A 26,627-nucleotide genomic window follows, 5' to 3' on the forward strand; every position below is an offset into this window, starting at 1 on the left:
AAGCCACCATTTTACCTAACTTAAATCAGTTTTGCTTTGGACTCCAACCTGCAAACAACTCAACAAAAATAACCATTTGAAGCCAAGGCATAAAATACAAGTGGCTGCCCCAAACCTTTTTGATGTCTGTGGACTGTTATTGTGACACAATATATAAACAGGGTCACACTTCTATAATCCTTGTGTTTATAATAAATTATAAATTGGCCTGAGTGTGTGTGTTTGTGAATGTGTTCACCTTGTGATGGACTGGCACCCTGTCCCGGTGTTCTCCCTGCATGCCCCCAATGGTTACTGAAGAAGGCTCCAGTTTCCCCAGAGCCCTGCACCATGTAAGCAGGTTGGAAAATGGATGGATTACTGTATTCTGTTTCTTAAAATGAGGGGCTTTAGTTATGTTGATGGAATGGCCAGGAACTTCAACTACAGAGAAAGGTAAGGAAAATAAACTGTGAGCTTTACTGAATAATAAAATGAATTACTGGCATTGACAAAAGGCACAACTGGTTATGAGTTATTTGACTGATTAACATCAAGCAATTGCTGTTTTTTCTCCTAACATTCCTATAACTTTGATAAGCTAGAGAAGAGAACTTACTATAGAATGGACATTTTGATTAATAAAGAGCACCAGCATAGTAGAATGAATCCTCAGTTTAACAGCTCGCTGTCTCGGTGTGCTGAGGGCTGCTTGGCTCTCACATTACAAATCTGTTTATGGTGATTTATGTGTTGTGTTTTATTTTCATTTTATTTCATGTATAAATGTGTACTGAGCTCTGAGTCTGAGTAAAGTGGACTGCAGTGTGTAATAAATAACTAAGAAATACCAACGTGAATTACACTTTAGCAGACCCCCCTGTGACAGGTCATCTCTTCTCTCACTTTGTGGTCTTCACTCTCTAAGCTCCTGTCTCACATTAACTGTTCATCATCAGTGTCTTCTCAGATGTTCTCTCTGTGAGCTCTCAGCTTTCTCTTGAAATCTCCTCCTCCTCTTCCTCCTCACTGACCACAAACGTTCATTTTGGTTTCTTCACAAGTCATTTCCTTGTTTGTCTGACTGATTCTCTCTGCCTGCCTCTCCTCAGACTGACGATGGCTGAAGCCCAGCTGTTTGTATCACAGGACGAGTTCACCTGCTCGGTGTGTCTGGACACCCTGACTGACCCCGTGTCACTGCATTGTGGTCACAGTTTCTGTCTGAAGTGCTTAACTAACTACTGGGATCAGAGCCAAGAGTGCAGCTGTCCTCAGTGCAGACACACCTTCACCACAAGGCCTGAGCTGAACAGAAACACTCTGCTGAACGAAGTCGTCAAGAAATTAAAGAACACGGGACTCAGTCCTCCTTCATCTCAGAATTATGCCGGCCTTGGAGATGTGGAGTGTGACTTCTGTACTGGGAAGAAGTTCAGAGCGGTGAAGTCCTGTCTTACCTGCATGGCCTCCTACTGTCAGACTCACCTACAGCCTCACTATGACGTAGCGGCCTGGAAGGGACACAAGCTGACTGATCCAGATAGAAATCTGAAGGAGAAACTCTGTGAGAAACATCAGAAAAGTCTGGAGATGTTTTGTAAAACTGACGAGACATGTATCTGTGTGATGTGTGGAATGACTGAACACAACAGTCATGAAAAGGTCGAGCTGAAGACGGAAAGAGAAGGAAAACAGGTGAGTGGAGTTTAATGTTTAGTGGAAGCTAGATAAAAAAGGAGTTAAGTGACACGTAAATGTAGTTTGTCAGAGAAATCTGTTCCTTCATGTTGAGGAGTCTCGGTTTGCTTGTATAGGACAGCAGGGAGCTGGAGCCTATCCTGGTGAGACTGGGTGGAAGACATGAAACAGTCCAGGATGAGATACACAGTGTGAACAATGGACAGTCGAGTGAGCTGAGTGCTCTCATTAAAATGAGCGGAAGTTCTTTGTGTTCTGATCACTTGTGTCTCGAGTACCTCAGGCCTCTTTAAATTCACAGATTTCATCCTTCTTGGGAACTGGAATGATAATGGCTACCTTAAATCAGACTGGGACTTTCCCCAGCATCAAAGAATATTAAATATATCAGTAAAGACAGGGGCTTACTGGTCTAAGAGTACCAGGTGGGACTCCTCAGGACCTGCTGCTGTCCTGATATTCTGTTTCCTAAAAAGGTGTTTGCACCTCCAGGGTGGGGTGGAGAGGAATGACTGATGGGAGGGAAGTTAAAGAAGGTGAATTGGACTTCAGTGAAGGGGGTCTGAGTGGGGTGACACTGAAATGATTGGGGGGGGGGGACTGTTGATATAAAAGGCAGAGGGTCAGAGTCCAAGCAGGGGCTCATGTCCTTGTCAGCCCACCAATAAAACTCATTCAGCTGATTAGCTTTCCAGACCTGTGTGCCTGGGCATTAGCAGCTCTGAGAACCCTCAGCTCCTCTGTGAACCACAGCTTGTCGTTGGTGTATCTCACAATGGACTTCTTAGGGAGACACACATCTTCACAGAAGGAGATGTAAGATGTTACAATATCAGCATATTCATCTCTGCTGCTCCACCAGCCATCCATGGCTTTCCAGTCTGTGAAGCCTAAACAGTCCATCAGCCTTCCAACAGCCTCAGGAGTCCATCTGTGGCTAACAGTCCTGGTGGGCTTTGATGGTTCCAGTTAATGTTTATAGCTGCTGTAATGCCCGGGTGCGTACCCCGACACAGACAGTCAGGACACGGGTTCAACGCACAACACACACTTTTATTTACAGCGGGTAGCACTTTTCTCTGCTCCTCACAGCACAACACAGTACAGCAAAGCACCACCACAGTCCCTTTGCCACCCTTTCAGTCCTCCACACAGGCTTTGTCCTCTTCTTCCCAACTCTGGCTGTTGGGTGCTGGCCACTGGCCCCTTTTTATTGGCCACCCTGACAGACTCCAGGAGCCCTATGAGCTTATTCTGGGAGCACTTCCATGTGTGGCAGAAGAGCTGCTAAATAGGGCCCCTCAAATGTCCATGGTGCTGGCCATGGGCCCCAACAAGGCTGAGCTTCTATGGGGGCTAACTACAGTGAAGCACAAAAGTCTTCTAATCTCCAGCACACCTGAGCGCCAGCCTGTGTACCACAGTACTGCCTGGTGAAGTGGGATTGACGAGTGGCATTGCTGTAGACAGATGAAGAAAACTTCTGTGGTAAATATCCATCATTGCAAACAAACAGAGGAGAAAAAATCAGATGGAACTAAGGCCTGTATGTTCAACAGCTCTTCACACGTCAAAGTAATTCTTGGAGTCAACAAAAAACATAAACCAACCACTCAATACACACAGAGAATGAGCGCACTGGAAAAAACGTGGCAGCCCAGTCAGCGCCCGATATGTCAGGAGTTTGATTCTGCTGTCAGGTGTTCCTCCTGTGCTGCTTTAGTGGCCATTCAAATTACGAGGTGAGCCCCCCTGTCACCGTTTATTTCTCACCATTCATTACATTATTCTCCGGTGTTTGGTTTTCTGTCTCTTTATCTTAGTTCTTATTTCATTCTTCCAGTTTCCACGTCACACATTGGTATTTTGGTTGTGATGTTTGCCTCTTATGAACAGGTGTTTAGTTCTCATCACCTCTTTTTTTATTCTTTATTCTATTTCATATGCTTACAAAATTAAGGGCTCATTGCCCTGAAGAAAAAGTTTTTGTGCCCTTGAAACGCGTTGGCATTTTTGAAGCGTTTGATGGTTGAAGTCAGTTGACTTAATAAAAATGATAAAGCCGTAAAGTGAGTGGACCGATCTGCCCAATGTGACTCACCCGATACGTGCAGGTCGCTGTCTGTCACATCTTCATCAGTGTCCTTCAGCCCAGAGTCCGACGGCATTTCTTATGACTTGTTCTTGTCTTCTGGAGTCTTATTTCAGCTTCCTGTCTGACTGAATAAATACCCAGACGCTTACTGCTTTAAAGAATTTAAGATTTGTGACGTCTCTTAGTTGATTGGCTCATTTATTACTGCATTGATATTAGTTTGAAATTTCATAGATATATATAAATGTAGAAATCTGATTTTTATGTTATTTTTGTTCATATTAATGTGTTTTTCTTTATATGATTTGTTTTTTGTATTAGCATAATTAATCACTGTTATTATTATTATTATTATTATTATTATTTATTTCTCTTTAAAGCATAAACATATATATATACTGTATATTGTATTACCAAATTTTATTTTTTACTTTGTTGACTTTCATACTAATATCTACCCCAGCTTTTCTCTTAACCTTATTATCTTATTATCTCTTCATGCGTGTGTAAACTCTTTATGAAAAGTCCAGGACTGACCCCCTAAACATCAGTGCCCTGTGATCCAATGTAACCCATGCCGGGGGTTGCAGCTGCCATCTGATCTAAAAATCACCCTGATGCCCCTTAGCCCTGTGCCCCTCCATCTTAAACCAAATGTGTTCCTCCTGTTAAACTCTCTGATCTCTCCAGTCTTCCCAGGAGTGGCTTGTGTCACAGGCAACACTTCTGATTAGACCACCTTGTCTCCTCTTCTCCAAATCTTAGCTCCTCCATCTTTACTCTTTTCTTACACAATTGTCAGCCTGCTGTCACTTTTGTCACTTACTGTGATGTTGATAATGACAACTGGATCTGCACCTCTCTGTAAAATAGCCAAGCCACTTGCCAAACAAGCCATAAAGCAGCCCACCATGTTGCAACTGTTTTAACATTTTCATTATTGAAATCTGAATTTGTTTACTTTCACTTTCCTTCTTATTTATAGAATTAAATAATAAATGTTGTCCAGTTTCTCTAAGGAGAGATCGTGCACTGAAACAGCACGGTTCTGCACCCACCAGCGTCAGTTATAATCCTCTTTGCTTCCATTTAGGGGTCACCACAGTGGACCATCCGTCTCCATCTCTCCCTGTCTTTCACATCATTTTCTGCCACACTGACTGCCTTCATGTCCTCCCTCACCACATCCATAAACCTCCTATTTGGCCTTCCTCTTTTCCTCTCGCCTGGCAGTTCCATCCTCATCATTCTTTTCCTGATGTACCCCTCGTCTCTCCTCTGCTCAAACCATCTCAATCTCATTCATATCATACCTGTGTTGTTCCCCTGATAATCCTGGATACCCTCAGCTCTGCCACTTCCAGTTCTGCCTCCTGTTTTCTGGTCAGTGCCACCGTCTCAAAACCTGATCTCACCACCATCTTGTACACCTTCCCTTTCACTCTTGCAGATACTCTTTTGTCACAAATCACTCCTGACACTCTTCTACACCCAGACTACCCTGCATGTGCTCTCTTCTTCTACACTCTGCCACTCACTCTGTTTGTTTGGACTGTTGAACCCAAGTATTTAAAATGTCTTACCTTCACCTTGTCTGGTCCTTGCTGTTGCACACTTCAGTTATAAAATGTATTTAAATATTATCATGAGTTACTCATTCATTTTATTGTCAGATTTATCTGAGCTCATTAAACTCCTTTTCAGATTTAACTTTTTGCTGAACTTCTCAGACTTACTGCTGTCTTCTCAGCCTCAGTTATCTCACTTGACTTCAAAAAATGGCCAATCACTTGATAAAGTTCTCACAAGTCTGAACTCCACAATGGCCTTGTAGATCCGACACTTGCAGCCGTTGTGTGTCCAAGTTCTCCTGGGTCTGCTAGCATTTCTCCATCCTGCACAGTCCAGTGTTTTAATGAGTGAACGTCTGATATCCTGGTCATCAATCTGATGTTATCTAAACACCAAGGACTGACTCGTACACCAGTGAGCCTTCTGACTGTCTTCTTTATTTGCTTTCAAGCCCAAAGTCCATCTTGAATTGAACTGTTAAACTAAATCTTTCCTTCAAATCTTTTGTATTGTTATATTTATTTTAGGAAATCTCTGTGTGTCACCTACTGTGACATTATGAAGACAAGTGTGACAGAAACAGTAAGTTGTGTCATGGAATATAAAACAAATGTTTTGTACAAATGTGTGCACTCAGAATGACACCAAAAGTGGAAGTGAATTCTGATGAGACCCCCATGTATCCTCTTGTGTTTCCAAACAGAAACAGCTGGGGGCGACACTGAGGGAAATCAGGAGGAGACTTGAGAAGAAAGAGAAGAAAATGAAGGAGACGAGGAGGACAATAGAACAGACGAAGGTGAGTAAAATTAAGATAACACTTTATATGAAAGTAAGGAAAAAAAGTAAAAGTGTTGTGAGAGTTTCAGGTAATGATGTGTGAGGACAGGGAGACGGAGAAGGAGAGAAGATGGTTTATTTTGTCCTTCGTGGCATTTCACTGCTGACAGCATTTCAGGTTTTAGTCATTAGGAATTCAGACACCGACATCTTAATATCCTCAGGTTTCTCATTCATCCACTTAAAGATGACTTAAATCCCTCTAACAATAATTCATAATGAAGATTGGTGCTGATGTTCTGATGTTGTGATGTGCATTAAGCCTTCTAATCTATTTAACCCCATGTGTACCGTTGTGTCGGGACAGCAGGTGGAGATCCTGAGGTGACCACTTTGCCAGTTCTGCTTCTTAGCTTTGCACCTAACTCGTTGCCCTGCAGAACTAGCAGTCTGATCTCCATGTTTCAATTGTACAATGACAACTAGACAAGCTTGATGATGACATTTAAATCCTTTACTGCTCTGGCCAGGAGCCTATCCAGCTATGCACAAAGGTTTTCTATCTGCGTACCCAGAAGACAACACAACATGTGAGACGCTCTGTATCTGGAGCAGCACTTCATCTCAATTCTCATAATACCTGAATCCCTGACTATGACTACTTTTAGGGCTTCTCATCCCGGCCTACTGCCTCAAAGATATCAGAGTCACTGTGCAGCTCTGCAAGGTCCTGAAAACAGCTGAACACGTCCAGCTTTGGGGTTGGTGATCTTGGACAGTGTGCACCTCATACCCTACACTTACATCTGACTGTGACCCACCTGCACACTAACTTTCACCCCAATGACACTCAGGCGAGCCGTACAAATATAATTCACAGTGTCAGTTATTAGAAATAATGAAAAGTTAAATAAAGGAAATAGAAATACAACAACCTGTAATATAAAAACTAGCAAGTCTGATGATTACAATTGAATACAGTTGGGTGACGGCTAATAAGCAAAGACAAAATGAATGTAACTAAATTACAACAGATCAGCTTTTCTCCACAATACCAATTCTTGTTCTTCTTCTTACTTCTCAACTCTCAAACCCAGGATGACCAGGAGACACTCTTTTAGAGACACACCTCTGTAACACTACCAGAGTCCTCACTGGACAATAAAGCTGTCCTGACAATGACTCTCATAGATCATACAGAGCCTCTTATTTAGACTGCACATTCCATACGGTCTTTCAGGTGCCTTCAGAAGATGTACCAATGGTCTGCTACAGTCCTTAACTAATTCAAATTATCCATCACTACATCAGAATACCAACAAAAGTGTCTAAGGACCGTTTCTTTTTTTTTTTTTTTAAATTGGTGACTCAGTTTTATATTTTTCTCCTATCCAACTAGCTCTCTGTGGAAAGAGTGATGAAGGAACATGAGAAGAGCTTCACTGCTCTGATACGGTGCATTGAGGAAGCCCACAAGAAACTGACTGAGAAGATCAGAGAACAAGAAAAGAGAGAAATGGAGAAGGCTGAAGGAGTCATGAAGCAACTGGAGAAGGAAATTGAGGAGTTGAAGAGACGAGAGGCTGAGCTGAAGGAGCTTTCAGAGACCAAGGACCATCTCCACTTCCTGCAGGTGAGAGCGACACTTCACAGGGAGTCTGATCAGACTGGGGTGTGTGGGACCAGAGAATCTTTAGAGTCAAATTTAAAGGATCTGAGGAGTTTTTACAAATGGCCAGAACAGGCCATTCAGCCCAATTTAACATTTGCCTAATATTTCCACAATTTATGCAAAACTCTCAAAGTTCCTGCCTTTATATGTAGCTTTCAAATAACATCCAGTGGCCACCTGACAACCTCCCACCTCAATTTTACTGCACTGATCAATGTCACTCTTTTATGACCTTTTTAATATGAAAATTGGAAATATCCACCAGCAGTTGACTTCTCTTGTAAACTCTGTACATGGCACATTTTATAATCCCCCTTCTTCTTCTTTTCTTACTATTTTTAAACTCCCAACTGTGGTTGAAATATCTGGTACTGTATAATTAGAAATTCCAAGCGCTCTACCTGTCAGCTGGCTTCAGTTCCTACTGATTTTTCTTTCCTCCCTAATAACTAACATCATTCATTCTTCCCTTATCTCTGGTCTTGTTTCTTTATCTCTTAAAACAGCTGTGTGAAAACTCCAATTCTCAAAAAATCTGGTGTGGATCTCTACAATCTAAACAATTATGATACAATCTCAAATTTACCTTTCCTTTAAAAAACACTTGGAAAACTGTTGCTGTGCAGGTTGACTCTGACCTTACCGACAATCATTTGTTTGAACAATTTTAGTGTGGTTTTCATCCATTTCACAGTACAGAGACAGCCCTGGTTAAAATCACCAATGACCTGCTGATGGCCGCTGACTCGGGGCTGTTGACCACACTTGTGCTCCTTGATCTGAGCTCTGCCTTCGATACAATATCTCATGATATTCTCCTGGAGAGATGAAAATCGATTGGCATTATTGGCACTCCACATGCCTGGTTCAAATCTTATCTCTCAGATCATACACAGTTTGTACAACTAAAACATTTCAGATCCCAAGTTTTTCCAGTTGTTAGTGGTGTTCCCCAGGCTCTGTCTTGGGTCTTCTTCTATTTATTATTTATCTTCTGCCTCTTGGTCGTATCTTTAAGGAATTTGATATTCACTTTCACTGTTATGTTCACGACCCCCAGCTCTATCTGTCTACTAAGCCTGATTCCACAATTCCATCTTCTACCCTCTCTTACTGTCTGCAGGAAGTTAAATCATGGCTGTCTACTAATTTTATTAAATTAAATGGTGATAAAACAGAGGTTCTTCTGGTAGGAACAAAATCTGTTTGGACAAATGTGATAATATGTCATTGACTATTGATAATTCTCTAAACTCTTCTTACTCCCAGGTTAAGAACTTAGATGTCATTCTTGGTAGTGCCTTAAAATCTGAGACACATATTAATATTATAACTCGGTCGGCATTTTTCCATCTCAGCTGTTTATGCCAATCTCTTTCAGATACCAGCACTGCTATTCTCATCCATGCTCTGGTCACATCTTATATTGATTATTGTAAGTCTGTCCTCTCTGATCTTCCTCCCAAACTCCTTTACAACTTCAGTTGGTTCAGAATGCTGCAGCTCATATTGTTACCAGAACACCTTCCATTGAACACATCACTCCAGTCCTTCAGCAGCTTCACTGGCTCCCTATTAAATATAACATTGATTTTAAGATTCTGGTAATTACTAACAAGACCCTCCATAATCTCATACCTCCTTATCATTCTGATCTTCTTCACATCTCCATTCCTTCCCATATGCTTAGATCTTCTTCCTCTATTTATCTTATTATACCTCCTGCTCACCTGACTACCATGAGGTTTAGAGATTTCAGCTGAGTGGCCCCTCGACTCTGGAACTCTCTGCACAAGATATTTGTAATATTGACTCTCATCCTATCTTTAAATCTCATCTTAAAACACATCTTTTTAAGATGGCTTATTCTGTTTGATATGAGTTTTAGTTGATAAATTTACATTTTATTTTATTATTGTATTTACCCTGGTTTAATTGTACTGTAATATTTTATTAATTTAATATTGTGGCTGTTGATATTAATTGATCCTGTAAGATTTCCTTGTGTGCCTTGAAAGGTGCCTATAAATAAATAAATAAATAATAATAATAATTATTATTATTATTATTATTATTATTATTATTATTAGTAGTAGTAGTAGTAGTAGTAGTAGTAGTAGTAGTAGTAGTAGTATTTATTACCTGAGAGGTAGGTAAATCTGTAGTTGTTTGTTTGAAGAAGCAGATTTGTATGAAATGTGTTCTTAATAAGTTACATTTTAATGAAGCCACCTGACAAAAGAAGACACCAACTCCTTCATATCTTTAAACACTCCTGTCATGTCACCTCCTCATGTCTCTGTCCTTTAACTGATGACATTTAAATCCTTCAGCATTTCCTCACAGCTCAAACCCCACAGTCCAGTCTGGTCTCTCTTCTTCTTCTTGTCTTTCTTTTCTGCTCTTTTCTCATTTCTCTGACACACAATTTTCCTGATGTGGTCTCACATGTGTGTTCTACAGGGCAGATTACAGAACTGCGATGAGCGCACAAAAGGCTCCCAAGTCTTTCTGACAAGTCACACACTTCCTTCCAGTTATTTCAGATCTTCCCTCACAGTCTAACATTTCAGTTTGGTTAAATGGTAGAAACACCAAATTGTCTCATTGTGATTTCTAGTGTGGGTTTAATCTTGAAATGAGCTGGCAGCCTGTCCAAGGTTCACACTCTCTGATGTCCAGGTCTTCCAGGATTCATTTATGAGAAAGGTCTCATCCAGCAGAGTCAGAACTCTTCACACACATTTCTGTGCACGGACAGACCAAACTCATCCAACCTAATTTATTTAGCACAGACTCACTTTAAACATACCAGCGCCATCTAGTGTACTAAAGTACTAAATGGAGCAGCCCCAGACAAGTGGGTTGTGTCTTTAGTTCAAAGAAATTCGGCGGGAACAATGTGTCACTCAACACTGTGTAGTCCAATCCAGACACAGAGGTGACAGTTGAAGAAGTAGAAGTGAAGGAGAGCCAACCTCACAGACCGACCTTCAGTTTGATTTATGGTTTTATGCTCATCTGCTGACCTTGACATTTTTCAGCCTGCATGGTGTTCAAAGTCTTGTTTCTTGTCTTTTTTGTTTATTTACTTATGTTAATGTTGATTTTGTTGAGTATCTGCATTATTCTTTGTATTTGATCCTGCTAATAAGTTGCATGTGTTACATTCCATGTGTTTTGTGTGTGGCTCACCAAGAGGTGGACCATCTGCCAGTCACGGCAAGGAGCTTCCCTTTCACCCTATAAACACTGAGGGTCTCCCACAGTTTCATTGTTAATATGCTCTGCGAGTTTGTCGAGTTCTTGTATCCTTTTGGCTATTTCTTATGCTTTTGTGATTTTCTGGATTTTTCAGCCTGTGCTTTGTTTTTCAACCGCTCTCTTTGGATTCTGTTTGGAAACTTTGTTTGCTTTGGATTGTCTATCTATCTATCTATCTATCTATCTATCTATCTATCTATCTATCTATCTATCTATCTATCTATCTATCTATCTATCTATCTATCTATCTATCTATCTATCTATCTATCTATCTATCTATCTATCTATCATATAGTGCCTTTCATATCTATCTATCTATCTATCTATCTATCTATCTATCTATCTATCTATCTATCTATCCTTCTGGTCATTAAGGGGTCCAATTTTTATTTGTAGTGACATCCAATGAGTTTGGCTGCTGTCCCATGGACCTTAAACTTCTTGATGTTAGCTGCTGTGGCCACGGGAACATGAAGCTCTTTGGAGGTGGTCTTGTAGTCTTCACCTTGACCTGCTCAGATGTGACCTTTGACCTTTCCTTTTCTTCTCTTGTCCACGTTTAGTGTGAGGCACACAATGACATATACTGTAACAGCTAAGTGAGGACTTTACCATGTGACTGAAGACTCCTGAGATTCTCATTCTCATCCAATGTCATCTCCTCATGTCTCTTTCCTTTAACTGATGACCTTCAAATCCTTCAGCATTTCCTCACTGCTCAAACCCCACAGTCCAGTCTGGTCTCTCTTCTTCTTCTTGACTTTCTTTTGTGCCGTTTTGTCATTTCTTTAACAAACAATTTTCCTGATGTGGTCCCATAAGTGTGTTCTACAGGGCATATTACAGAACTGATGAGAGCACAAAAGGCCCCCAAGTCTTTCTGACAAGTCACACACTTTATAGCTGTGGACATTCTAGTGTAAAATTATACTGAATAGTGTGTGTAAAAGTCTTTGGATTTGATTTAATTGACAACTTTCCCTTTGGGACAAATATACTATCTATCTATCTATCTATCTATCTATCTATCTATCTATCTATCTATCTATCTATCTATCTATCTATCTATTTATCTATCTATCTATCATATAGTGCCTTTCATATCTATCTATCTATCTATCTATCTATCTATCTATCTATCTATCTATCTATCTATCTATCTATCTATCTATCTATCTATCTATCTATCTAAGCCCAATGCCTCCTTTTGTCTGCTAAGTCAGTTCTTCACCTGCCTGTCCGTTGCCCCCTCAGTCCACTTATCAACAGTCTGATGACTCGACTCTTATGGACTCCTGTGTGAAAATCTTTTTGAAAGTCAAGCCACCTGATGTCTTTTGGTCCATTATAATGAAATATTCTCCTATAAATAACCAATAAATGAATGAAAAGTAATCTAAACCCAAACTCTCTGTTCACCATGCTTATCCTTACTTGAGAGGATGTCCTTCTTATTAATGTTACTTTTTATTTCTCCTTGTTCCCTCATCTTATCAGCATTACTTACTTTTTAATGCCTCCTTTCTGAAATCTCATCCCATCTTATCTCCTGATGCAGACTTTCTCATCGTGCTGTGTCCTTCCTGCTGATGGAGCCTCGCTCAGCTTCACAGTCATGGCTGACTTTTCTTCTGAAGACCTGCTAAAGGAGCTGTCATGTCTGAAAATGCGTCTGGAGAAGATCAGCCATTGTGACATCCTGTCTTTGACTCCATCAGGTACAGCGTCTGTTCATGTTGTGTTCATTGTTAAAGTCCATAAGGAGGACCATAGTGACAATAACAAGGACATTTTCTCGATTAGTAATTCTTGTAGTGCTGCTCACAATGACAAGCTGAGTGATATCACACTCTCATAGTAAGCAGCTGCTTTTATTCACAGTTCTTGATATTGTGAAGGGCAGCCAACATCCTTAGGATGGAAGGACAGGGGGAGACAGATTACACAGTGCTTTATCTCCCCCAGAACACTAGATGGCAGTGAGCCCAGGATTAGATTCCTACATGGAGGTCTACAGGGCATGCTGGGTATTGTAGTCCCAGGGGACAGCCCTGTTTGGTCCCATAGAGGACGCCAGGGAGAGGTGTATGACTGGGGAATCCCTATGTCATGGGGTTTCCGCCTCACTTGGAAGTGCTGACAGACCACTTCCAGTGTTGCTAAAATAAAAGGGACTCCCTTACTTGCATCAGGTGGCCAGAGTCTGGAGTAAGGAGGACAAATCTTGCAAGATGAATGGGGGAGGCAGTGTGAGACAGAGAGCGAGAGTATTGATCTTAGTGTACTTGTGGCTATGTGTGGTAATGGGAAACCCTTATAAAAGAAGAGTTTCCCCACAGTAAAAGACTCTTTGCCTTGTATCCTGTGTCCGTGCCTGTTGGTGTTGGGTGTTTGGGGAGCTGGAGTGCCCCCTGCTGTTCACAATATATCTCTTCGTAGGAGAGTGAAACAGCCGCTCCTTAAAACAGGCTACTGGTACAACAGTAAGTCCATCTGTTCTGATCATGTCGCACATTTATGGAGCTCTGTTCAGCAGACATGCTCGCTCTTACATCCCTCTTACTTTGTGCTCTTGTTGTTTTTGCTCATCAGACATGAGCCTTACAGCCATCAGTTTTATTTGTGCTTTTGTTTCCTCTGTTTATCGGACATTGCTGCAATCTGTTGGATACTCGATGAATAAGGACATGATAACGGTTTGGTTCTTCCAATTCTGGGGTTGATGCCCCCAGACAGTGTGTACCCTTTACCTTACGCCTTGTGACCGTGACCCACCTATTCCTACCTGTCTGGTCTGGAATCTCCTCCCGTGCCACCTTGGGGGTGCACACTATCTCTCTAAAGGACACCTGGGGCAGGTCCGCCAATTCTCTATTACAACGCAGGCCAGTTCAGTGACCCTGAGCTTGAGGTGTTGGATCAGCTGGCATCTCCTGCAGATGTGGCCTTCATAGACGTCCAACATCCAACAGGACTTGCATTGCACTGACCTCATTATGATTCAGCTTAAATAGTAACACTAAGATCTGCTACAGCCATTTTACACCTTCTCTCCCCTTAAGCTCCTCTACTGCTGTCCCTCTCAGCTGCCTGCTGTTTGTCTTTCTATGAGGTTCACTTTACTTTTCTCTGTCTCTTCTCCTAATTTTGCACTCCTCTTACTTATAAGCTCTCCACTCACACTGTTTGTATTCCCCGTATTAATGAACACTTACGCTGTCGCCTGCTTAACTGTTCCACCTCTGGACCGCTAAGAACTGTTCAAACTAAAATAAAGAAATAAATTAAACTTTACTACCTTATCTGCTCCTACAGCCCCTTGTGCCTGATTGGGATTCTTACGATGGCCGCTGACCTTCGCTGAGCCTTCACCTTCACTGCATTGAAGTCAGCCCCGGCCTTTATTTCTAAGTAATCGCTGTTATGAAGATGTGCTTATTTACTTATCGATACCAATATCAGTTACTGCTGCTTTCTACCTCCTTGATGCTAGTTCAAATATAGATAACAAGAACATCAACAGGTGCAAGTGCAAGTAACTTTTCCAAGCGCACCTCCAAACAATCAGCTACTTTTGCTCTTGTGTGGGTGAGAAAAGAAGCAAAACAAAAAGCAAAAATCCCATCTAAAGGGAAACGAGCTTTAAAAATTCCTGTATGGCTCCTTAGCAGCAAACCAAAAACCAAGTTTTTAAGAGCAAAATGTATCTTTTATTTAACTCTGTGTGTGTAAACCTGTGACCCTCTGGAATTGTGATACGGTCAGTAAAAAGTGAAATACTCAAAGGTCTGTGGACATTGAAGGAAAAAATGACTTCTCTCCTGCACAGAGTAGCCATCTTAAATGACAGGCCATTCATTGTTAGTACAAAGTATGCTGTGTCTCTTCGCAGGATCCTTGAGTACCGCTGGTTTGACTGTGAATAAGGCACATGACCTTCATCGTGAGGGAGCGTCAGTTACGGCACTACAGCCAAGTGACGTGATTACCTCAGGGTGACCCTCATTGTTGAGGACCCGAGTGGCTGGACTAGGCCAAGGGGACGCCCACGTAACACCAGGCTGCCGTAGATAGGGAGTCAATTCTGGAGGGTTGGGACTGGACCACGTGTCTGCCAGGGGTCTTGCCAGCCAGGATCCCAAGCTGTTTAATCGTGTGGTGGGTGTGGCAATGCACAATACCAGTCCATGCCCCCCCATCCTGACCTGACCTGACTTAGTACAAAATCTGTGGAGGGTTATAAAGTGCTGAACAGATTTTTTTAAACACACAGTAAGCTAAAGCAGTTCTGCACTGATGAACATAAATGGAACCTAACAACAATGTCTGTCCATGAACAGAACTGCTGAGCTGTGGCCAACTGACAACACAGGAGAGGAAAACAGAAAGTGAGGTGACGAGGGTTAACAGGTCAGACATGTGTGCGCCCAACTGCACCGGCACTGTTTACTACCTGGAAGAAAGTCTGAGATCCAATGGTGGATTGGACTGGGCAGACTGAACTCAGTCAGTTTATTATTATGAAGCTCTGAGATGTTGGTATCTAAAGCAGAGGTCAAGTCCACAATCGAGACCCTCACATGTGTCTGTGGCACATCAAAATATTATTAAATAAAACTCACTTCATCATCCACACACCGGTGGGTTCAGTACACAAACTTGATCTGCATGTCTTGTTCTTTTATTCAACTGCACTGCACTTGTAATAAGTGTCTAAGAATTTAACATTATAAAACTCCATCTTAACGTTCTCCATTCTTCTCTTTTCTTTGTATTTTCAGGTTGTGAAGCTCCAATCTTCACCCTACAGCCTCCTGAACATCAGAGCAGAGAGGAGTTTTTACAATGTGAGTCTGTCAATTCATGGAGTTTATCATCATTTCACGTTTAATATCTCAGGCCAGGCTTATGATATGAAAGCATTATGTGAGTGTGGTGGGACTGATGAGCTGAAAGTGATGGGGGTCCTGTGTCTGGTGCATTATGGGATATTGAGATTCAGGACAGGGAGGCCCCAAAGCAGTCTGTTGGACTTGAGTCAAGTGTCAAGTGACCTTACAGGAAATAAAAATGAAATCCTGCCGACTACGCCAGGTCCTCCTGTCACTCCAGTCCTACCTCCATTGTTCTTTTTCCTTTGCCTCATTTTTTCATTTCACTTTCTGCTGTTCTCCTTTTCTCTTTTCTCCTTTCTGTTTCTTTTTTATTTCAGTCATTCCTTTATAATATTGATAAGAATTATTTATTTACACAGCACAAGTCATTCAATGAAAGCAGCTCAGTGTGCTTCACATAAAAACACAACGTCCACTCCATTAATATCTACATATACAGTTTATGTGTAAAGATGAAGAGAAAAGGACTGTTTGATAAAAGAATCCCAGCTTTACTGTGAAATAAGTTAAAACTGACTAAAGTACTTGACCATTCTGTTCTCCATAGAGGAGACACTTTGATTTTCATTCAGAACTTAATATATATATATATATAAAACTAAATAAAAATAACAGCAGAGAATACTGGGAGACTGTAGATGTTAAAAGATATCATTGGATGAGAATGAGAATCTCAGGGGTCTTCAGTCACACAGTAAAGTCCTCACTTAGCTGTTATATGTCATTGTGTGCCTCACACTGAACGTGGACAAGAGAAGAAAAGGAAAGGTCAAAGGTCACATCTGAGCAGGTCAAAGTGAAGACTACAAGACCACCTCCAAAGAGCTTCATGTTCCCGTGGCCACAGCAGCTAACATCAAGAAGTTTAAGGTCCATGGGACAGCAGCCAAACTCACTAGATGTCACTACAAATAAAAATTGGACCCCTTAATGACCAGAAGGACAGTTTAAGAGATAGATAGATAGATAGATAGATAGATAGATAGATAGATAGATAGATAGATAGATAGATAGATAGATAGATAGATAGATAGATAGATAGTTTATTAATCCCAAGGGGAAATTCACATAATCCAGCAGCAGCATACTGATAAAAAAACAATATTAAATTAAAGAGTGATAAAAATTTAGGTATAACAGACAATAACTTTGTATAATGTTAACATTTACCCCCCCCCGGGTAGAATTGAAGAGTCACATAGTGTGGGGTCTCCTCAGTCTGTCAGTGGAGCAGGATAGTGACAGGAGTTTGCTTAATGCCCGTCGCTCTGCCGCAGATGTTAAACTGTCCAGGTTTATTCCTACAATAGATCCTGCCTTCCTCACCAGTTTGTCCAGCGTAAGGCGTCCCTCTTCTTTATGCTGCCTCCCCAGCACACCACCGCGTAGAAGAGGGCGCTCGCCACAACTGTCTGATAGAACATCTGCAGCATCTTATTACAGATGTTGAAGGACGCCAACCTTCTAATGAAGTATAGTCGGCTCTGACCTTTCTTACACAGAGCATCAGTATTGGCAGTCCAGTCCAATTTGTCATCCAGCTGCACTCCCAGGTATTTATAGGTCTGTACCCTCTGCACAGTCACCTCTGATGATCACAGGGTCCATGAGGGGCCTGGACCTCCTAAAATCCATCACCAGCTCATTGGTCTTGCTGGTGTTCTGGTGTAAGTGGTTTGAGTTGCACCATTTAACAAAGTCCTTGATTAGGTTCCTATACTCCTCCTCCTGCCCACTCCTGATGCAGCCTATGATAGCAGTGTCTTCAGTGAACTTTTGCACATGGCAGGACTCCGAGTTGTATTGGAAGTCTGATGTATGTTGGCTGAACAGGACCGGAGAAAGTACAGTACTCTGCGGCGCTCCTGTGTTGCTGTCCACAATGTCAGAACTGCAGTTCCTGAGACGCACATACTGAGGTCTGTCTGTAAGATAGTCCACAATCTATGCCACCAGGTGTGAATCTACTCCCATCTCAGTCAGCTTGTCCCTAAGGAGCAGAGGTTGGATGGTGTTGAAGGCGCTAGAGAAGTCCAAAAACATAATTCTTACAGTACCACTGCCTCTCTCCAAGTGGGAGAGGGATTGATGTAGCATGTAGATGATGGCATCCTCCGCTCCCACCTTCTCCTGGCATGTGAAGTGCAGAGGGTCAAGGGTGTGGCGGACCTGTGGCCTCAGGTGGTGAAGCAGCAGCCGCTCCATGGTCTTCATCACATGTGACGTCAGAGCGACAGGCCGGAAGTCATTCAGCTCACTAGGACGTGGTACATTTGGGATTGGGGTGATACAAGATGTTTTCCAAATCCTCGGAACTCTCCCCTGTTCCAGGATCAGGTTGAAGATGTGCTGTAGAGGACTCCCCAGTTCCAACGCACAGACCTTCAGCAGTCGTGGCGATACTCCATCTGGACCCGCTGCTTTGCTGGCACGAAGTCTCCTCAGCTCTCTGCTCACCTGCACTGCTGTAATTGTGGGTGGGAATGTCTCTCCTATGCTGGTATCAGCAGAAGGATGGGTGGAGGGTGCAGTACTCTGAGGTGAGAGTGGGTTAAGGTTGTCAAACCTGTTAAAGAAGTTGTTCATCAGGTTTGCTGTCTCCACGTCTCTCTTGATGGTGGCACCCTGCTTCGAGCTGCAGCCAGTGATGATCTTCATCCCATCCCACACTTCCTTCATGCTGTTATTCTGCAACTTCTGCTCCAGCTTTCTCCTGTACTGCTCCTTTGTCACCCTAAGCTGAACTTGGAGTTCCTTCTGCACGCACTTGAGCTCATGCTGATCACTGCCATGTTCAAAAGGTCCTTGATGTCACTTGTAATCCATGGCTTGTTGTTAGCATAGCAGCGTACTGTTCTTACTGGGACTACAATGTCCATACAGAAGTTGATGTAATCAGCTGTGCAGTCCACAACCTCCTCAATGTTCTCACTATGTGACCCCAGCAGGATATCCCAGTCTGTAGTTCCAGTCTCTCAGAGCCTGCTCTGCCTCAGGGGACCACTTACTGAATGGCGTGTAGTTGTAGGTAGCGCCTCACTGTTGGTTTGTATTGAGGCTGAAGCAGAACCAGGTTATGATCTGCTTTCCCAAGCGCAGGCAGTGGGGTGGCGCTGTATGCGTCTTTAACGTTTGCATACAGTAGGTCAATAGTTCTGTTTCCCCGGGTGTTACAGTCCACATACTGGGAGAAGGCAGGTAATGTTTTGTCCAGCGTCATTTGGTTGAATTCTCCAGCGATTAGCACAAGTGCCTCAGGGTGCTGCCTTTGTAACTTAGCAACTGCGGAATGGATGACGTCACTCACTATCTCCTCGTTCGCTCGAGGGGGGATGTAAACAATAACAACAATGACGTGTCCAAACTCTCTGGGCAAGTAATAGGGGCGCAGACTTACGGCCAACAGTTTGATGTCCCTGAAGCAAGTGGAGATTTTAACGTTTACATGTCCTGAGTTGCACCATCTTGTATTGACATAGAGAGCGAGTCCTCCTCCTTTCTTCTTTCCACAGGTACTTGCGTCTCTGTCTGCTCTAACTGTCTAAACCGGGTAGCTCCACGTTAGCATCTGGGATGATAGACGTTAGCCACGTTTCACTAAAACACAGCAAGCTGCATTCTCTGTAGCTCCTGACATTTTTCACCAGCGCAGCCGGTTCGTCGATCTTATTTGGTAGTGAGTTTACATTTCCCAGGATCACAGAAGGCACTGAAGGTTTATAGCGCAGGCCGCTTAGCTTTTATCTTAGCGCCGGCTCGGCTGAAGAAGGTGAAGAACAAACCAAGGCAGACATCAGGACAGACCCATTCTGACCACCACCATCAAAGTACAACAGCGTCAAGTAGCACTGTCAATCACTTACTGAATGAAAGGGCGCTTCATGGTAGAAGACCCCACTTCTGAAAGACAACATTTGAGTCTGGTCAGCGCAGCTCCTGATTGGTTCTTGTTAATTGTCTGTCTTATGCTCCGCCCCCAGTCCCGTTACACACTCCCAGATTTCCTCACTCATTTTATTTTCTCTCCTTTCAGACTTCTGTCCCCTCACACTGGACATCAACACGGCACACAGAGTCCTCCATCTGTCTGAAGGGAACAAGAAGGCGACATGTGAGAGGACAAAAACTGAATATCTTGATCATCCTGAGAGATTTGACTGCTGGTACCAAGTTCTGTGCAGAGAGGCTCTGACCGGGACTCGCTGTTACTGGGAGGTAGAGTGCAGTGGACACTTCATGAGGATTGCAGTCGCATATAAAGGACTGGGCAGGAAAGGAGAGGGCAGTGAGTGCCGCCTTGGATACAACAACAAGTCCTGGAGTTTGCAGTGGTTTAATTCCCAGTACTCTGTGCGTCACAATAACAAGCACACTGTAATCAGCGCCCCCTATAGCCCCAGAATAGGTGTGTATCTGGACTGGCCTGCTGGCTCTCTGTCCTTTTATAGCGTCTCACACACAATGACCCTCCTGTACAGGTTTAACACCTCCTTCACTGAGCCCCTCTATCCAGGGTTTGGGCTTAACTATAACTGCAGTGTAACAGTCAGCCATCTGACACCAGGTGACCACTGACCAGTACCCTCCACCGGTCACTTGATGTCCCCACAAGCTCAGGTCCTCTTTGTGTTTGTAGTTTGCAATGAAATTAAATTTACAGGATGGGTGGGTTTGGGGGGTCATCACCTCTGTGATTGAATTTGTGGATGAGAATTCAGAGTGAGTGAAGCTGTCAGGGTCCATCCATTATCGAATCCGCTATATCCTAACTACAGTGTCACGGGGTCTGCTGGAGCCAAACCTAGACAACACAGGGCACAAGGCAGGAACCAAACCCCGGGCAGGGAACCAGCCCACTGCAGGGCACACACACCCACCCACAAACCAAGGCACACACTAGGGACAATTTAGGATCGCCAATGCACCTAACCTGCATGTCTTTGAAATGTGGGAGGAAACTGGAGCACCGGGAGGAAACCCACACAGACAAGGGGAGAACATGCAAACTCCACGCAGGGATGACCCGGGAAGTGAACCTCTGTCTCCAAACTGCGAGGCAGCAGTGCTACCCACTGTGCCACTGTGCCACTGTGCTGCTGGCTGTCAGGGTCTCCATTATTATTGGATCTGAGTAGCCAATCAGGTGTGTGTGTCATAATGATGGGCGGAGACACCTCAGACCAACAAATACCAGTCTGACCAGCAGGGGTCACTGTTGATTCACAGCCACATGTCCTTCAGGCTGACACCCCAACAACTACTAAGGTCCCCAAGTGTCACTGAATGTCACCTGTTAAGTAGGACAGGCATGTGGTCCTGCTGGATCAGCACAACTGAAAGGCGCTATACAGACTCAGTATGGAGAGCTCTTGAATAGTGACTATATGTAGGAGCAGAGAGTGACAGATGGGACTGGAGTGTTGTCCACTCACCAGACATGTTGTGACCCTCCATTGGTCACTCAAAGGGTCCTTCACTTCAGAATGAATTCACTGTGAATGTCTGAAGACGAGGACTCACCAGTCAGTCAGATGTCAGCCATACTGACAGAGTTTGGTGTTTTAGTTGATGTCACATTAAACTTTAAACTGCACCTCCTCCTTGTCCCCAGATTTGTCACTCTTGGTACCCTGAAAGCTCCAACATCTTCACACGAATTCTTGGTCAGTTGGCACACACTTGACATGGGTGCACATGTGTGGCTTTGCAGTGGACTGGCACCCCGTCCAGGGTTGGCCCACCTTGTCCACAAACCTGAAATTGAAAAGCAGATAAGAAAGACAACGAATGGACAGAAGGGGTCACTGATTGGTCAGTCGCCACACTACTGCCTCTTGTGGCCACTTTAAATATTACACAGCAATTTATACAAAAAGGAAATCTAAAAGATAAAAGCAGAAAGCATTCAGTGAAATCCTGAGCAGTGAAACATGAAAGGAGAGAATGAGAAACAATCAGAGAGTCCGACGAATGGAGACTTTAACAGGAGGACTGAGGAGTGGGACTGAAGTGCAGTGGCGCCCTCTAGTGGACACCCGCCATATTACACACATGGGAAAGGTCAGCAGTGAAGGGGGAGAAGAGAATACAGTGCAGTGTAAAAGAAATAAGAATAAAGTAAAAACACAAAATAAAACACCTGAAATAAAGAACTTTAAATATTATATCTAAAACTAATTAAGATTTATGTGAATTAAGAGCAAAATAAGGGTGACACGATCACACAGTCACATGACCTTCAGAGCTGACAGGTGAGCTGACTCTTCTGTAGCCAAACTGCCCCCTCTAGTGGCCACTCTCAATATTAAATGAATGGCAAGGCTGAGGGGAAGAAAGATTTGGGTTTGATCAAATGGATATTTAGTGGAGATTTCTTAATATTGTCATTACCTTTAAGGACTGTGCAGCTTTGTTAGGTTATGGAAGATTCTCTATGGGAAAAGAACATTTATTTGAATTAATCTTTGTAATAATGGTTATGTATTAACAAAATACAAATCTAATAATTATTTTCATTTTGTATAATAAACTCCCAATGGTGTTTGGTGAATAAACAATAAGGATGCCTGACATTTGTCAAATCTGCTCATTTGTGACCTTCTGACTTGTCACCACCTCTGGTCACATCTCCTGTGTTGTCTGATCTGAAGATATAACACTCCGTATTGATGATCCATTTCTTAATAGCGCTGGAAAAGTCAGAATATGCTTTTTAATTCTCAAGACAATGGGGTGAGTAACAAATAAGATGTTGATTTGGATTGAATATTTGATTTGTAAGTCTAGCAGTGAAATCGATCATTTAGACCTGAGCAGTGCTCTCCATTGCACATCTGAGTGTCTGCACTCTGTCATGTGTCCTGTGTGCCCCCGTGTGCCCCTGTGTGTCCGCTGTGCCCTCGTATGCCCACTCCAGCCTGACCATACACACTCAAACACTAAAGATGGACATTAAATGGTGAATTTGACACTCATGGACACAACAAGAAGGTGAAGAGCATTGAGGACTGAAGTCAGCTGTGATGTTTCATTTTGGGTTTCATTTCTGCCTGAAATGAACTTTTGTTTTCTTTAAACTTTTGCTTATTTTTTTTTTAATCATTTTATAAATTGTTTTGATTTTATTGTTGTATGTATGGTGTGTTGATGTACAGTATATTTTGTTTTATTATTCTTATGTTTATGTATTTGGCTAGTTTTGTTGTTCCTCATTTTCTTTTTTTGTGTCTCTTGTGGAGCCCAGGGGGCGAGGCCACTTGACACTGCAGCTGGAGCTCCGCCCCCAGGGGTATTTAAGAAGAAGCTGCAGATGAAAGAGCCGCTCCAACACTGGGCTCTGTCCTGTCTGGTGGGCTCTGCTTTACAGTTTGATGTTTGGTGGTCCTTTTGGTCTCCTGCTCTGGTTTAGGTTTGTTGGATTTTGGTCGCTTGAGGTTTTCGATTTTTTATGCCTGCCTTTTATTATTTTTTTTTTTAGGAAATGCTGAGAAAAATTCTTGTCAGCATAACTTGTAGGCAGGAGGAGATTAAAATTAAAGCGATAAAAGCTATTGACATGATTGTTAAAGAAGTTAAAAGAAGTTAAAGAAAGTACTATAGTAGCAAATACAGAATCTCATTACAACGAAATTTTCATTACAATGGCTATTTTTTAGGTCCCTGGTTGTTTGTTATAATAGAATTTTACCTGTATATATATATATATATATATATATGTACAGTAATCCCTTCTCGATCGCGGGGGTTGCATTCCAGATCCCCCCGCGATAGGTGAAAATCCGCGAAGTAGAAACCATATGTTTCTATGGTTATTTTTATATATTTTAAGCCCTTATAAATTCTCCCACACTGTTTTTAAATATTCCCCACACAGTTAAACAGCATAATCCCTTTGTATTCACTTAGATATTAGGTAAGATTCATTGAAATTATGTATATAAACACACTGTTTATATACAGTAAAACCTAAATATTTTAAAGATATCGAGTGTCTCCGATATCACATATGTTACAGCCATTACGATAAACAGGCCACCACCAATAAATACGTACAATGCAAGAAGAACTATATACAGTAAATGTGTTGTTCTTCTTCTGGCAGTCTTCAATCCAAATCCCTAAAGCAGATTCCATCCAGACTACTGTCTTATTACATCCACTTACAACTCGTTTTGCACCCTGGTTAAAAGGACACTGCGGCTGTAGATCTTATATTCCTTTCCTACTTTTTAAATAAAAAGAATCGTAGCCTTCAACAAATCCAAAACGTTTACCTTTTCGGCAATCATTAACATCTTCCGTTTGCGTTTGGGCACGGCCCCTGAAGCAGTAGCAGATCGTTTTGGAGCCATAATGAAGGGCTTGACTATACACAAAGATAAACACAAAAGAGCACAACTCTTTACACAGCGAAACACGTTGATGCTGAATGAGCGAGACGAGACTTCCTGGTTAACACTGCATTCAGCACACAGGAACTTAACTGCGTGCTCCGATCGGTTAGCTTCTCAGTCATCCGCCAATAGCGTCCCTTGTATGAAATCAACTGGGCAAACCAACTGAGGAAGCATGTACAGGAAGTAAAAAGACACATTGTCCGCAGAACCCGAGAAGCAGCGAAAAATCCGCGTCATATATTTAGTTATGCTTTCATATAAAATCCGCGATAGAGCGAAACCGCGAAAGTAAAAGCGCGATATAGCGAGGTATTACTGTATATATATATATATATATACAGGGTAGGATTCAAAAGTAATGAGCCTTTGTTCAAAAAGACAAACTTTTTGAGCAAATCGGTACTAGTAATTAATAGTCTTCAAAATAGGCACCTCCTGCATCAATACACTTTTGTAGGCGGCTTTTCCACGACTCGAAGGCGTCCACGTAGGCCTGTTCCGGGATGGTAGCAAGGGCTGCCTTGACATTTGCTTGGATGTCCTCGATCGAGTCGAAGCGTTTTCCTTTCAGCGATGATTTTAAGAGTGTAAACAAGAAGAAGTCAGAAGGCGACACGTCCGGACTGTAGGGAGGCTAGGGGACCAGCGGAACGTTCACCCGGGCCAGGTAGGCGCTCACGATGAAGGCGGTGTGGCTGGGCGCGTTATCGTGGTGAAGCTTCCAGCTGTCCTTGATGTCCCTTCGCTTGCGCGCAACGCTTCTTTTCAGGACATCCAAGTAGTAAGCAGCATTCACGGTCTGTCCTTGCGGGACAAACTCGTAGTGGATGATCGCCTTCACTCCGAAGAAATTGATCGCGTACCGTTGCTCTAACGAACTTTCCATTCCGCCATGCACAGGGGTACCCGTCAAGGAGCTCCGTTGCGTTGTGAAGCCAACACCCCCCGTACTGGCAAGTGGGGCGTGCGGCGAGGTAAGTTCGCGTCAGAACAAAATGAGGCTCATTACTTTTGATTCCTACCCTGTGTATATATATATATATATATATATATATATATATATATATATATATATATATATATATATATATATATATATATATATATAACTAACGCCGACAGGCAGAATGTACTATACGATAGCAAGAGTTTAAATAAGACGCCTCACTCTTGGATAACTGGCTCTTTCAATGAATACAGTATTTACTTTTGCACTGTATCATTATAATCGTTCCTGTTGTTAGTATTATAATTAACCCTCATCTTTTCTCGAGATCACATTTAATAGCCTTAAATGTTTTTTTTGTTCTGACCTAATTAAAACAGAGCAGAAGGAAAATAAAGGTTTATCCCTGTGCTTTGCCATAATATAGGTAAGCACATTTGAGAAAGAAAAGGTGAAATCCTTAAATCACAGATGTTATTATTCAATCAAGTATTGAGATATTTCATTTATTAATACTTTACAATATTTTGTGGAGCACAAAAATAACAAGTTTGCTATGAAGAAAAGACACCATCAGTGGCTCTACTAATTAAGGTGGTTGCTTTCCAAATTCTGAGCGTAGTGCTAGCACAAGTTCGATTGAATTAAAGACTCATCAAAACTAATAATAATAAAAACAATGATCAGGAGTGAAATCTTTATAACCAATTTGAACTAAATAATTTTGAGAGATACTGTGGAAGGATCACATAAGAGATCTTTTTGGGAATCATCGCCACTCAGAATTGCCATGTAATTGTAGATGGCAGCTCACGTATTTACATTAATTCATCTTCTATTCATTGTCATTTGACGTCCATGAACCCCTCCATTGAATAAGGTGATAACAAACGCACTGTGACAGATCAGGTTGATTTCGCTCTGTTGCTCCAAACATTCAAAGGTGTCAATCCGGAGCTCATCACAGAGGCTGAGAGACACGGCGCAGATCAGTCACCGGCACACCGACACACAGACACACATGGGACACTCCAAGGTGAGCACTCCACGTATCAAGGTCGGCGTTAAAGATCCTCTGAGCGCTGAGGCAACAAACTGCAGCGTGATAAACAGATCTGGACCTGCTGTCGAAAAAGCATTTGCATTTACCAGCAGCATCCCTCCCTCATGAACACATTGTTCAAGGTCTGGATAGGTGATCAGTAAAACATTGTCTTACTCACAGCACAGTGCAATAATAAAACATTTCCTTAAACAAATATGATAGTTGTCTTGTCTGTATCATTCCTAAGCAGTCTTCCAGTTATAGACGCGCAATCCCAGTCAC

At 42.4% G+C, this 26,627-nt stretch overlaps 1 protein-coding gene across 1 annotated transcript; it reads left to right on the forward strand.

The window, feature by feature from the left end:
- The first annotated feature begins 1,083 nt into the window (after positions 1–1,083).
- Positions 1,084–20,784, forward strand: LOC120528462 (tripartite motif-containing protein 16-like). The gene is made up of 6 exons (XM_039752621.1): positions 1,084–1,677; positions 6,051–6,146; positions 7,527–7,760; positions 12,622–12,781; positions 15,845–15,910; positions 19,992–20,784. The coding sequence occupies exons 1-6, from the start codon at positions 1,099–1,101 to the stop codon at positions 20,531–20,533; spliced, it is 1,677 nt and encodes a 558-aa protein (XP_039608555.1). The 5' UTR covers positions 1,084–1,098; the 3' UTR covers positions 20,534–20,784.
- Positions 20,785–26,627: the final 5,843 nt, after the last annotated feature.

This window comes from Polypterus senegalus, chromosome 4, assembly GCF_016835505.1.
Source record: "Polypterus senegalus isolate Bchr_013 chromosome 4, ASM1683550v1, whole genome shotgun sequence".
Taxonomy (NCBI): Eukaryota; Metazoa; Chordata; class Cladistia; order Polypteriformes; family Polypteridae; genus Polypterus; species Polypterus senegalus.

Coding starts and splice junctions, on each gene's coding strand:
- LOC120528462 (XM_039752621.1), top strand. CDS start 1,099: ATGGCTGAAGCCCAGCTGTTTGTATCACAGGACGAGTTCACCTGCTCG. Junction 7,761..12,621: donor ACCATCTCCACTTCCTGCAG/GTGAGAGCGACA, acceptor CTCCTGATGCAG/ACTTTCTCATCGTGCTGTGT. Junction 12,782..15,844: donor CCTGTCTTTGACTCCATCAG/GTACAGCGTCTG, acceptor TTGTATTTTCAG/GTTGTGAAGCTCCAATCTTC.